Source organism: Lissotriton helveticus, chromosome 10, assembly GCF_964261635.1.
Source record: "Lissotriton helveticus chromosome 10, aLisHel1.1, whole genome shotgun sequence".
Taxonomy (NCBI): Eukaryota; Metazoa; Chordata; class Amphibia; order Caudata; family Salamandridae; genus Lissotriton; species Lissotriton helveticus.
Window position 1 is genome coordinate 490,612,694 of NC_136071.1, and position 13,123 is coordinate 490,625,816.

The 13,123-nt window shown below is 43.2% G+C and overlaps 2 protein-coding genes across 6 annotated transcripts in view; one reads left to right on the forward strand and one right to left on the reverse strand.

Moving 5' to 3' along the window:
- The window catches only part of NUBP2 (NUBP iron-sulfur cluster assembly factor 2, cytosolic), a 314,384-nt gene that overhangs the window by 55,077 nt on the left and 246,184 nt on the right, over nucleotides 1–13,123 (forward strand). The window lies entirely within an intron of this gene.
- Nucleotides 3,063–13,123, reverse strand: part of SPSB3 (splA/ryanodine receptor domain and SOCS box containing 3) — a 118,004-nt gene continuing 107,943 nt past the window's right edge. For all 5 annotated transcript variants that reach the window (XM_078662978.1, XM_078662977.1, XM_078662975.1 and 2 more), the window contains exon 7: nucleotides 3,063–10,139. In XM_078662978.1, coding sequence (XP_078519104.1) covers nucleotides 9,748–10,139 — 392 coding nt within the window. In that variant the 3' untranslated portion in view covers nucleotides 3,063–9,747. The remainder of the gene's footprint in view (nucleotides 10,140–13,123) is intronic.

Genomic DNA, 13,123 nt, shown 5'->3' on the forward strand with positions numbered 1-13,123 from the left:
TTCTTCCTGGTCACACCAGGCGACGAGTAAGTCCTTCCCTTTTGTGCTTGCGAGGAGGTCCACCTCCTAAGGAGTTGCGGAGGTCGTGTTAAAGGCACAATAACTGGCCTGTAATGAAAAAGTCAGATTGTTTGATGACGTACCAGAAACGGCCAAGGAAGAACTTCCTCTTCATTACATCCGGTCACTGCACTTAAAACTTATAAGTCACCTCTAAGGTAGGCCTTACAGCCCATAGGCAGTGTATATGGTTCTAAGTGTGAGGGTGTCCCTGCACGAGTGGAGATACCCCCACAAACCCCAGAGTCCAATCTCTGGCTTTGTACGTTTCGGAAAGCTGTTTTAAGGTATGTAGTGGACTCTGGCCAAGTCGAGATGTCCAACTACATAATGGCTTCAACGAACCTGGGCATGGTTGGTATCAAACATGTTGGCATCATGCAACTACATTAATTCTAGTGTTAGTTGCAGGATACCATGTACTAGGGGTCTCCTTGGAAGACCCACCCCCGTCTACCTGTGTAGCCTTGCAGGGTCTGCGTGCAAGGTGGCGCTGTTGCTGACCCCAGACACTGTTCTGCCCTTCAGCTGCTGAGCTTAACTTGGGCAGTGGAAGGTAGAAAAAAGGATTTCCTATAGAGGAGAGGTGTAGTCACCTCTCCTTTAAAATTAGGTGTCTTAGGCTAGGGTGTGGGTGCTTCCGAGCACATCCAGACTGCTTTGAAGGGCACATTTGGTGCTCTCCTTGCATAAACCAGGTTGGCTCAGATCAGGAGCCCATTGGCTCCCGCTCTGGCACAAAACAACACTAAGGAAGAGGTCAATCCCCCTGCCCAGCCTCTAACAGCACACAGCCCCAAGAGTGACATCCTCCCTGCTTCTCCAGCGATGTGGGCATCCATCTTCTGTGTGCTGCCAAGACCTTCATGCGACTCACTGTGCCTGCCACCAGAGGGTACTCCTGGGGTCCCCATTGATTCCTGCTGGCACCTGAGGGCCGCCCGTGACTTACGCTAGCTGGGTGAGTCCCACAGACCTGGATGATCGGCAACTAAGTATTGTTTCCTGCAACACGTCTGTTGCATTTGCCAAAGCTTGCTAGTGGCCCTGCTGGCCACTGAACCTCCTCTATTCTTTAATCGGTGTAGGGCAGCTCATTGATGGCTCCTGTGGTTCTGCATCATCGCTTGTGCTCCACAGTTGCATCATTAAGACTTTTGTGCTACAGCAAAATACCCCCATTCAATGGCTGGCTCGGTGCTACTGATCCTTCTGGGTGACTCTGGGTGGTTTGGACTCTGTCCCCTCTCCTTGCAGGTACTTCCCGACCAGAATCTACGTTTAGGTTCCACCGACCTGGTCCGCAAGACTCTGTAGCGCCAGACAGCCGAGGTCCTCCATTGACTTCAACAGGCGGTTCCGACACTACTTTGCACCGGGATCCCTGGTGTAAGTATCCTGGTTCTCTGGGTATCCACAGGTGGGAGTATCCTCCAACCTCCTTGATTCCAACGGGTTACTCAGGGTTCTCTGGGAAGAGTCATGAATCCGTAAAACTCCAACCGCAATTTCCCCATGCTATCTTGTGGACATTGACCCGGCATATCACCTCTACACCCTGGCACCTTGGGAATCCTAGCTACTTGCCTTTGGTGGTTTCTTGCCTCCCCTGGTCCACAGATTCTTGAGTGGTTGTCTCATTTGGGTACTCACCTCGCATTCCTTTTTTTAGTATATGGTTTGCCCCCCATAGGGATCCATGGGGTTAATGTGCTTTACTTACATGTTTTGAAGTATATTCTATTGTGTATTGCTATATCCAGGTAGGAGATATACCAAGGTAGTTTTAGTGTTGTTGTGTAATAAATACATGGTATTTTTCCAACACTGGTGTGGTTCTTTCTTGTGTGTATGCTTTACTGACTGACTGAATGGTAATGTTCTCACTTTACACACTCCTTAATCAGCCTTAGCTGCTCTCCACATCTACTATATGAGAGCATTGGTTATTAGGGACCAATAGAACTATCGCTACGAGTTGCCTGGACTCAGTGCAGGGTGCCTCACCAATAGGTGTACATCATATTCTGAACCAGCGGCCTACACCGATGGTACAGCAAAAATATGTAGGGTCATTCCTACTGAGTTTTAAGCCATCAACCCCACCAGCAGCAGCAGTATATACAAGCAAAAGGTCACATTCCTTTTGAACAGTTTCCTGCATGGTTTGTATTTTATCTGTTTATATTTACATTTCCAGTCTCAATACTACGCACGCCATTATTTCGACCTCGCATAGGTGTCAGCCAACCCCATGTGACGAGGGTGACTGCCAGGATTTGTTTTGCGAGCAACATCACCAAGCACACGGAAATTTGTAGGGTTTATGTAATTGGCTGAAAACCATAATTTGCGCTGCTATTCTAATATTGTCATACCTTCTGTGAACTGAAGGTCACAATAACAAACAGGAGTGGCTTAGGTTAACTTGTGTCTCGATGAAAACAAGCTAGGAAAGACACCAACTAAATTCTTAGGGTTCAGAGCAAGGCTGTGGTCTCTTAAGTCACTCCCATTTTCCATGTGAACCAAGTGGACACTTTAAACTGCACAGTCCCTCTAACAAAATTTCTAAGGGGGAGAACATCCCAAACATTTATTCGAAACAATGCAAACACTTTCATCCACAATACCCAAGTAACACTGCTGAGAGTTAAAAAATATTTAGCAAAAGAAAGTGATTTCCAAAAAACAAAAACAAACTAAATTAGCAGCAAATCTCCCCCAAAAACATAAAAGAACACTCATTGCCTAGAATTTTCTAACCTTAAAAGTCACCAATTTCATTCACTTATGATCTCAAATACCATTGCAAAAAGAAGTGTGTTCCTTCTGCATGTGGCCCTTTCTAAGGTTCCATAGGACACTGTCAGCATTTCCGAGCAATCCAGTATCAATTGGCTTTGTCAAGCGTCTCTCTGCTTAAGATGGAGTCTCAAAATCTCAAAGGTAAATGAAAGAAAAATACAAATAAACAGTGAACACAATTATATACCACAATGTAAAAATTATCCTCACTTTTATTTATAATTCGTATACAGAAAGATTTAATGTGCACTGCACAATACCTGAAGAACTTTCTTAAACAGGCAAATAGACTTGATACAGGTGGCATTTCAGGTGTAAAACTGTTGAGTACAAAGTGCTGAACTGTCTGACTTGTAATGGGGATAGATGGGGTAAGACGGGGTAAGACAATACAGTCCGTCAGCCTAAGAGACAGGCATCCGCAGGTTGATATGAGAGTAGACTTGGTATAAAAACACTGGTCGTGTGTAGACAGAAAGACTAGGATAGACAATGGCAGGTTTGAAAAAGGTTGTCCAGGATAACACATCAAGATATGAAGCTGTCATTTTACCCGTGAAACAAAGTCCATTGATTTCGAGACACGGAAAGAGATTGCAAATGTTGTCTTTCTTGGCTGGCTTTCAATAGGTGCTACCATGATTAAAACTAGGAGCTACCCCAGTGGAAACAGGGGCTATTTAGGTACTAACTCGGTCCTTCCTGTTGCCTACTCATGATTCCATGCAAGGTGGCCATATGTACTTCCTCATAGACCACACAGGAATCCTGAACATCTTTAGAGGTGATACAAAGGAAACATAGCCGCTTTATACACAAAAGCCATTTCTCAACCAGCACCATATTTCAGCTAAATGCTAACCTATACAAATGTGCAATGAGGTACAGTACCACCCAAACTCCATTTATTTTATAACCCACAGACATTTACATTTAGCAAAGTGAGGAGTGACCCTGAGCTTAATTCACCATATTTCACTAAGAAAACCATTTCTATGATTACAGGAGCGGAAAGGTGTAATTTGTGGCTCATAATAAAGAAAGATAATATCAAGTCATGCAGCCTGATGAAAGGATACATTGTGTGCAAAAACAGGTACAATGCAAGGAATAGTCTTCCTCAGCCTTCCAGGCGATGATTAGGTTGTTGGGGGGTTTGTGATATCAGAAACATGGGAAAGTCTATCTGCCAGCTCACATACATCTCAACTAGTACATACCTTGTCCATTATTTTATCCACCTGAGTTTAAAACATAACTTCTATACTTCCACCCTTCAGCAACTTCATTTAAATGTAACGTCATTTCCTCTCACTAAGTACGAGAGCCATCATAGTCCATCAAATTGATGCCAGCCAAAGCAGCCTTCACATGGGATGGTGGGTGGAACACATCTAATAGTGTGCACATCTTAAAATAAAAATGGATTTGGAAGAGAAAAGCTCCAGCTTAAAATCACTAAGAATGTGCAAGGTTATGGGCCTTCAGTTCCACAAAGCTGTGCACCACACAATGGCCTCTCACAACTTTCCCAGGGCTTAAAAAGGCGCCAACGGGAGAGAAAGTTTTAGAACTCCTAGTCAAAAAAATTATACTATCCAATTAATGATTACTATCTGACACAATACTATTTCCAACAGGAGTCCAGAAGATAGCCCGGGCAGCCTTTCTCGAAGTATGGTAACCGCTCTACCCTCTAATGATGCTGCCCTCTGCAGACAGTGTCCTTCATGTCAGAAAATGCTTCAAGGGCCACCACTGCTACGTCTGGCGGCTAGAAGGTCACAACAAGTCCAAATGTTGCCTATGACCACAGACTTGATAAGTGTTCTAGTGCTGTTTACCAATAACTGTCTCCTGCCATCTACAGGAACATCTTGCGAACAGAAAGAAGCAGTGCACGGAGGATAAACATACTATCTCTCTCACTTTCTCAATATATATATCTATGTCTATATATATATATCTATATCTAAATATATATATATATATATATATATATATATATCTCTCTCAAGTCACTGAAAATTTAAATTCAGTTGGCAAGTCTAATAGGCACATTATTAACACTTCATATTGATACCACAACTCGCTAACATACGATTTGTGTATGAGATAAATCCTAGCGTTCAATGTCGAGCATTAGAAAATTGATCCCAAATATTACCCTTAGGCTGAAGGCTTAGACAATCAAACGAAGAACTGTAGCCGAGATTATATCTACGTTAAGACTCGAGCCTCAGACATCATAGCAGTCCATGGCTATTCCTGACAGCACAGTGCCATTACATGTTGAGAGTATAACTATGGTATGGTACAGACTCATGCCTCGAACAGCAGGTCTATTCCAAGGAAGCACCCAAGTTACAAGCAGTACTCTCAGTCGGCACAGCCATTGATGGGTTTACGATTTCAGGACCAAAAGACAAGCCTCCTACAGGTTGACGCTTGCAGACATCAAAGCTATCCCTGAGAATACACATGTGTACAGGCTCAAGCTTCAGACGGCAAAGCTAACCCAGACTGTCGACCCATGGTACAGGCTGCGGTATTAAACAGCAGACATCCCTGAGGATATACCCACATTACTTTTCATTTTGACACTCATGTGTTTCACACAATAAAAAAACCTAGACTGGAGAAAAGCAAAATTCACTCACTCAAACTAGGGACATTACATCTCAATTTGAACCCAAACACCAATCAAGAAAACCAATGGCAATTTATCAGAAATGATGGCAGGATAACATTACAAACCAATTACAAGCTCAGGGCAGACCGCAAGGTGTGCAACTTTTCCGCTTCTGCCTAGTGAGTAATGCTTAGGTTGCGACTACTGCACTTACAGAATTAACGTCTTTTTCCACTACTGTAAGATTATGTTTTCATAGAAAGTACACATCTTTTTGGAGGGTAGAAATATACTACCTTTAAACTGCGCTCCTCCGGCCTCATGAACCCCCACAAACCACACTCCAGTTTTTGTTCGGCAAGGAGTTAGACAGAGGTCACCAAGATGGTGGCACAGCAAGATCCATGGTCTGCAATTCAAAGCTGGGCAAACTGTTTACACAGGTATATAGCATTCACTATAAGCACCGAAAAGCAAATGTCAGCAACTGTGATATTGTGTGGGCTTCAACGCCTTAGCATCTCAAAGGTGCTTAAGCTTTTAAAACCACGTGAATTAACTTAATTCCTAATTCTGTGGAACAACTGAGCTAGTTACTGCCCACTGGGGGTGCAATATCAGATTTATGCCACCTACAATACCACCTGTGAAGGTAGTGTAAATGAGTACAGTTGGGAGACCCAGTAGCCATTTTAAATTTGATAAAGACGGGTTAGACATTTACATCTTGACTGCAGGAGATCGCGGCTGACTGAGTCTCTATTGTGAAGAGCACTACTGGCGCAGAGAAGACCAGGGAGGTGGGAGCCTATGAGGGTAGATCTCGATAAGACAGTTGTCTGTAAACAGTCCAGAAAACTCCAGCAAGAAATTACTGTGGCTAGGAAAATGGATGTTATTTTCCTTTTCATCAAGATATCCTATTCTTTTGAGCTTCCAACCTAGAATAGCCACCTCTGCACTTACCAAGGCACCAGAAAAGTCCAATGTAACAGAAATAGCAAATCTGTGTTCAAGAGAATAAAAAAAATCTAGTGTATGCATGGCTGGGCCTCGGAAATTCTGTCAGCCTGAATCAGCTCCCTAGGAATGCAAGCCACTAAAACAAGCTCTACAGAAATACTGTCTGAACACATCAACATCCCACAAACACTGTCAGCCCAAAGAAGCACCTCAGAAATGCAATATGTACAATCTTTCCAGCATTTAAATGGTGCCTTCCCATAGTGAGATCCCTGAAATAATGTCTGTTGAAACTAATCACCCAGAAATGCCATCTCCCCACATCAGCACCATAAAATCATTAGTGCCAAGAAGCCTTTCGGGGCACTCCATTACTTACAAATCAAATAACATGACTTCCTGTCAAAATGTTTGATCTCATCCTCTAACAGCTTTCTAGCAGCTTTTGGATCTAGTCTCAATATCAGAAACATTTTCTGGCCCTTCATGGTCTTGAAGCAGCTTTCAGTCGGTCCCGCAGTGAATCTAGTCTCAACATATTGGATCTGATTCCACAACTCTGGCTCACAAATAATATCCTGGATCGTGTTGGTCTCCTGTGGGATCTAGTCAGGAGACCCTGAAGCAACTTTCTGACTCCACCTGAATTCAGTCTTGAGTTCCTAGTAGCGGTTAGACCACTGCTAGATCCCAAGACGACATGGTCTAAAGATGGCTTTTTGATCTCAGAAAGTTGTATTTTCTAGATGGTGCAGCATATTTCAGGTTTCTATTCTCTCCTGTCTAGCAAGCCTGGAATACTATTCATTTCCCCTCCAGATCCAGTTCTGTGTTGCTAAGTTAACATTATGCTGGGGTACAAGTGCTGGCCAAGACTCCAAGTAGCATTCTGAATTCTGCTGACTTTGGCTTGCTCTCTTGTAACAGTAACAAATTCAAGCCACATACCCGGGAACAGAAGTCAGGCCTCCACTTAAGCCAATTTCCAGATTTTAGATCAGCCTTCTAACCGATATAGGATTGAGTGTCAAGGATATATGGAGCTTTAGGACCACCAATAGATACATACATACATTCTGGAGCAGTTCTCGGATACCTGCTGGATTCAGCTTGAAAAACACCAAGCAGATTTCTATATAACAATGAAGCTAGCATTGAGAATACAGTAATTTCAAATCCCCACTGGATCCATTCACAAAGATCTGCTTTCTAGCCTCCGCTGGATTCAGCAAGGAAATCCGAAAGCTGGAGGTTGACCTGCACTGGATCAAGTCTCAAACACTAGTGCAGTTTTCTGACCCCTCCTAAACCCCAACACATTTCGGACCTGTATTGAGATTCTACCATAGCACAAACCTCTCAAGAATGAAAAGTAGGCATTACACATATTGTAGAAAGTAAATTAATTTGCAGAGACCTGCAAACAATGACCAGCTATTTCGAGCTGTTTTCCATTTAGTCCAGTGCTTACATCATGGCGTTCAAGCAATAGGGCAATCTACCTATGCGTAACAGCTGCATAAGCAGCTGGGTGTGTGGCCATATGAGGAGTATAAAGAAAGAAAATCCAGCATGCAATGGGATGTCACCCAGACCACACAAGCATCCTTTTACATTTTTTTTAACTAAGCTAGCACATTTTACTTGCCACTTTCCTATGGTCTAGTCAGGTTGGCTATATAACCGTCTGTGGTATAAAAATCTAAAAGCAAATCCCAAGGGTCTGAAAAATAGGCAATGTCATAGTGGTAGTGTCTTAATTTTCACAAGTAAAAAGTTTGTTTGGGGAAAGAGACAGCAAAACAGTTTTTCTCATCAGAGAACACGGAGTGAATCTAGCCGTTAAAACATCTAAATCGTTGACAGCTTAGATTTCACGAAGCCATAATTTAGTGTTTTCCTCTAAAGAGCTGTGTCTCAGGTTTCCTTTCTGTAGGCTACAACCCCAAAGGAGGATGGGCAGGGATTTGCCGACAGCCACAATGGGTCTTCTTGTGGGTGCAGATTAGTCAATTGTACGCCAGAAACACCTTAGCAATGGCGAAAATGCGGGGAGCAATGTAACTGAATGAAAAATGGGTCAATCTTCTGGGAAATGTTTGAGACGTTCTGCTCTTCAGTCACCCAGGGCCCTGCCCATTCCTTATATTGATCTGCCTACAATCTTTTTTCAGGTAAATCATTATGTAGCAGCAGGACAGAGCAAGTGCAATACAAAAACTATAAAATTACACAAATGATCAGGTGGATTTCAGCCAGGACTTCTGATGCAATCCTTAACAAGCTCTTTAAAAATCTGCAGCCTTCCTTCTCCGAAAGGGTGAAACGGTGATAGCCGGTTTATTGGTGCAGGAGGGAAAGAAGGCAATATAAAAACTTGGAAGAGGAGTCACTTTGTCAACCTTCTATACCACTGTGCTGCCACCCAATGCAGATTAAGACACTGCAGTACAATTTTGCCTGAAAACTGATCAATGCTGTGTGTTTCAGTCTGCAAGCAACGCAGTAGAAGTCATGGATACTTCAGTCCTACTAACCTTCTGGGTGAAGGAACACGTTAGTAAGATAGGCAATTTTTTACAAACATAATGAAAACAGCCGATTATTTTACCTAAAAAACAAATCCATCTTAATCGCTTTCAAAAAAATAATAAAAAATGCCTATTTACTTTTGTTAAACAATTTTAGGCATGACCAATGCAAGGAGGTAGGAGCAATGGAAGAAATACGAAGCTTGGGGATAATGCTTCCAAAGGACTGTGACACAAGCAAACATATGCCCATGGATAATGCCGGAACCGAAAAGCCCGAAATAGGAGGAAGGACAACACCATGAACCACTGTGACCAACTTTCAGAATAGTCTCTGGTGTCAAGAAGCAGTGTTTGACTAACAAGGTGGGTAAAAGGTACAGCGATGAAGCAGCTGGTCTGCTAATACAGGATAATCGTACTGCAAAGACCTTTGATGGAAAAAAGTTCAACTTTTGTGACTTTTCCAAAAAAGCCCAAAAATCCTTCACCCAACCACAAAAACCACTTCTTCTGGGGTCTGGGCCAAACGAGCCTAATCGTTTCTACAGTCCTGCACCGTCGAAACACCATAGCAAAATTACTTCTTTGCAGGACACGGGCCTGCTGGAGGGAAATGTTATGCTTCAAAATCTGTTCTCAGACTTGTTAAAAGTAATGAGGTCTTCTCCACCCTAAACCAAGGCAAAAATTACACGAAAACCGAGGCAGGTGGAGGAGGGAGAAAGAAAGGTAGTCTTCAGTGAAAAGAAGTTACATTCGCCGGCAGCGCTTTCGCTGGCACTGCTCGGCATCCAAGTTGCAGGAGCTGTCGGAGTCACTTCCCGAGGACGAAGAAGCAGCTGAAGATGTTGACGCTGTGGTTGGCGATTTCAGTTTCAGAGTCTTGCCCCTTAGTGTGCCGCTGTTCATACTTAACACCCAGCCCAGCTTGTTGTGGAGAACCTGCTTGAGGCCTGGAGGTAAGGGCAGTGTCTCGAGTGTGTCAGTACAGTTAGGAAGTAGTTGGCCCAATCGGACGCAGCACAGGTACTGCAGAGAGGTGCGGCTAGAGCAGGAGCGAATCACCTTCATGCTACTCTTGGCGGCTGTGGAGCACACCATGGGGTAGAACTTCTTGTTTTGTAACTTGGTGGCAGCAACTCCTAGTGAGGAAAAAAGACAAATTCAGCAAGGTTCACACTTAACTTGAAAAATGATGTACTCTTTTTAATTGCTCTTGGCTCTTCAGACAGGAGACCAACAAAATACTTCACAAAGCAATATCCCCCTCCCCCCCAAAAACATGCTTTTGTTTTCAGCTGAAGGCTTTCCCACATAAATAAATTCTTCAGCAATTAGTATACTATTAGCCTTCAAGATTCACAAACTGGACACACTGGTTTATGACATAAATAGGGTTTACATTCCTGCTAGGTGTTCTCCACTAGTGCCCTGCTCATGACCGGACTGCAACAATAATAGGGGGCACAGGGTGTAAAAGAGTGGTGGCTCACATGAACAAAAAAGAGCTTGCCTTGTTGCTAAGTTTTTTGGGAGTCACAAAGATAATTTTGACTTTTGACAAGAGATGCCTGGATAGCTTAAACTCATTAGTACACAAATTGATCTAGCCCAGCATTTTGACATGAATAGCCGGATATGTAAGGGACTGACTCCTGAAAGCAAATGGTTTTACCGGCCGAAATTTTTGCAGTTCGAGAATTGGCGATTTCTGCACTTTCCTGGGAACCTTAATGGCAATTCAATCTATTAGTACAGAACCATTTGCTATAATGATGGCAAGTGAAAAAGATTCACATGACCAGATAACAAATGGAGAAAAAGGGCTATCCCTGCAAAACAGATTCAAATAATAGACTGGACTAACTGATGCGTTGTCCGGGGCTTTCTTGGACTCTCTAAGCAGGCCCCTAGAGTTTTGAATTTGGAATCTACTGGCATACATAACATAATCAAACTAGTTATGCAAGTATTCTACCACTGCAGTTAAGTGAACAGGTATAGATGTGTTCACCAATTCTGATTATTGGGAGTGTTAAAGAATATTCAATAATTTACTGAAATGAACCATGTAGAGCATGGGTACTCGCAAACATTTGCCATGGGGCCACTAAGTACGGTCTGTGGTGTGACCAAGGGCCGCACTGATGCCAGCATGGTGGCGGTAGGGCATCTGGTTAAGTCAGGGATTGTGTAAGGTGGTCTAAAAAATGTTAAATAAACAGGCAAGCATTTATTTATTGGCAGGATAATAAATGCTTGCTCATTTATTTAAAAAAAATTCTGAATATTAGTGCTCAGCAATTTAACAGCAGCTTGTGCTGCTGTTCACCGGGAAGGGGGGGGGAGGAAGAGGGGGGGCTGCATGTAGAGGTCAAGAGGGCCTCAAGCGCCCCCCCCCGGTCCGTACTTTGAGTATCACTGATGTAGAAGATCACTGCTAAGAATAATGAAATTGACTCAAAATGGGATGCCAGTTTTCTTTATAGAAAGAACTATATTTATATGAAATTGGAAAAACTGAGTTAAAGGTCTCAGGTCAGTGAAATGAGAAGTATCTGCATTGATGCCCCACGTATTTTTCAAATTGCATATGGCAACAGAGTTGTTCTTTGGGGAGGTAAGTATCTTTCATATATGGGTTCATACATCTTCGTTCATCTCCCCTAGGATCTGATGGGTCAAAACAGCAACAAGGTACTATGGAGATGCCCTGGTGGTTTCAGCTGGTTGGATGGAGGGGGTAGAGGGATTATATTGTCTTGCTAGATAGTACCCTAGATAAGTCTACTGGGAGAAAGACAGCGAGCCTGGCCATGGTCCAGGCACAGTGAGCCTAATGATTAAGGACCTGGCCTTATGTGATGTGTGGAGACAGAGGGCATGTAATGCTAGGGAGTATACCCACCACAGTAAGACGTATGGTCACTTTCCCAGGGTTGATTACTTCATGGTAGGTCTGAGAGTTGTAAACTATGTGAAGAAGGTGCTGCATCTTCCATAGCACTTGCCAGATCATTCGGTCATCATGCTGAAGAATTCTTTGATGCAGAGGTCAGTTCCAACTAAGGAGGACTTTGGCTAGAAAGTGTTTATTGGACCAGGTGGTGATGGCATTTAAGAGCAGAGAAAGAATGGTACCTTGAATTAAATTAGGGTTCCAAGTATTTTCACATAGTTTGGGACTCCTTCAAGGCGTTTATAAGGGTTAAGATCATGAGCAAAGTGTTTAAGAATATAAAGGATAGAAACAACATTCAGGACCTGGAAGAGAGCATTCTGTATTTACAAGGTGTAGCTCATAATTCTGTGGAGTGGGTGAGGAGTGAGTTTGTCAAACGAGCAAGTTTCAGGAGGCTAAGGAAGATTTTGCAGGGTCTCTGGAAGAGAAGTTATTCAAAAAGAGGGAGGCGGGCAACCTACCACACTTCAAATATGGGGAGGGATGTGGTAAGCTCCTGACCTGGAAAACTAAATTCAGTCAAACGAGGAACATGATTAGAAGGATTAAGGCCAAGACTTTGGGGGAGGTGATGACTAAAAGTAAGGACAAAAAAAATTCCTTTGTTACCTTCTATCAGGATTTATATACAGAGTATTCATAGGAGTCCGAGGCGATTATAGAGATTTGTTGAAATTAGTCCCTACCCCCGCGGCTCAAGACTGAACAAAGGATTTTTCTGAATCAGGGGATTCAGCTAGAGGTGAATGGAGTGTTGAAATACAGTAGGAAGGGTAAGACCGTAGACCCAGATTGCGTACCCAGTGAGCTGTATATGGCCTTAAAGGATAAGATAGCAACAGTTTTTACTAGGTTGAAAGAGGATATCCACTCTGGGTGTAACCCTCTCCCACATACTTGGGAGGGGGTTGAGGCTACAATGAGTGTGATCCTAAAACCGAATAAGGATCTTAAGCTGCGTGAATCGTTCAGGCCAATTTCGCTATTGAATTGTGATTAGAAGTTCTTTATGTGCATACGGTCAACAAGCCTCAATAAAGTGGCAACAGCCCTGGTTCATAAAGTTCAGAAAGGCTTCAAAGGGGGCCATCAGTTATTTGAGTTGATGCACTAGCTTATAGGGGCTACTGATATGGGTAGCAGCAGACAAACTCCCATTGACAG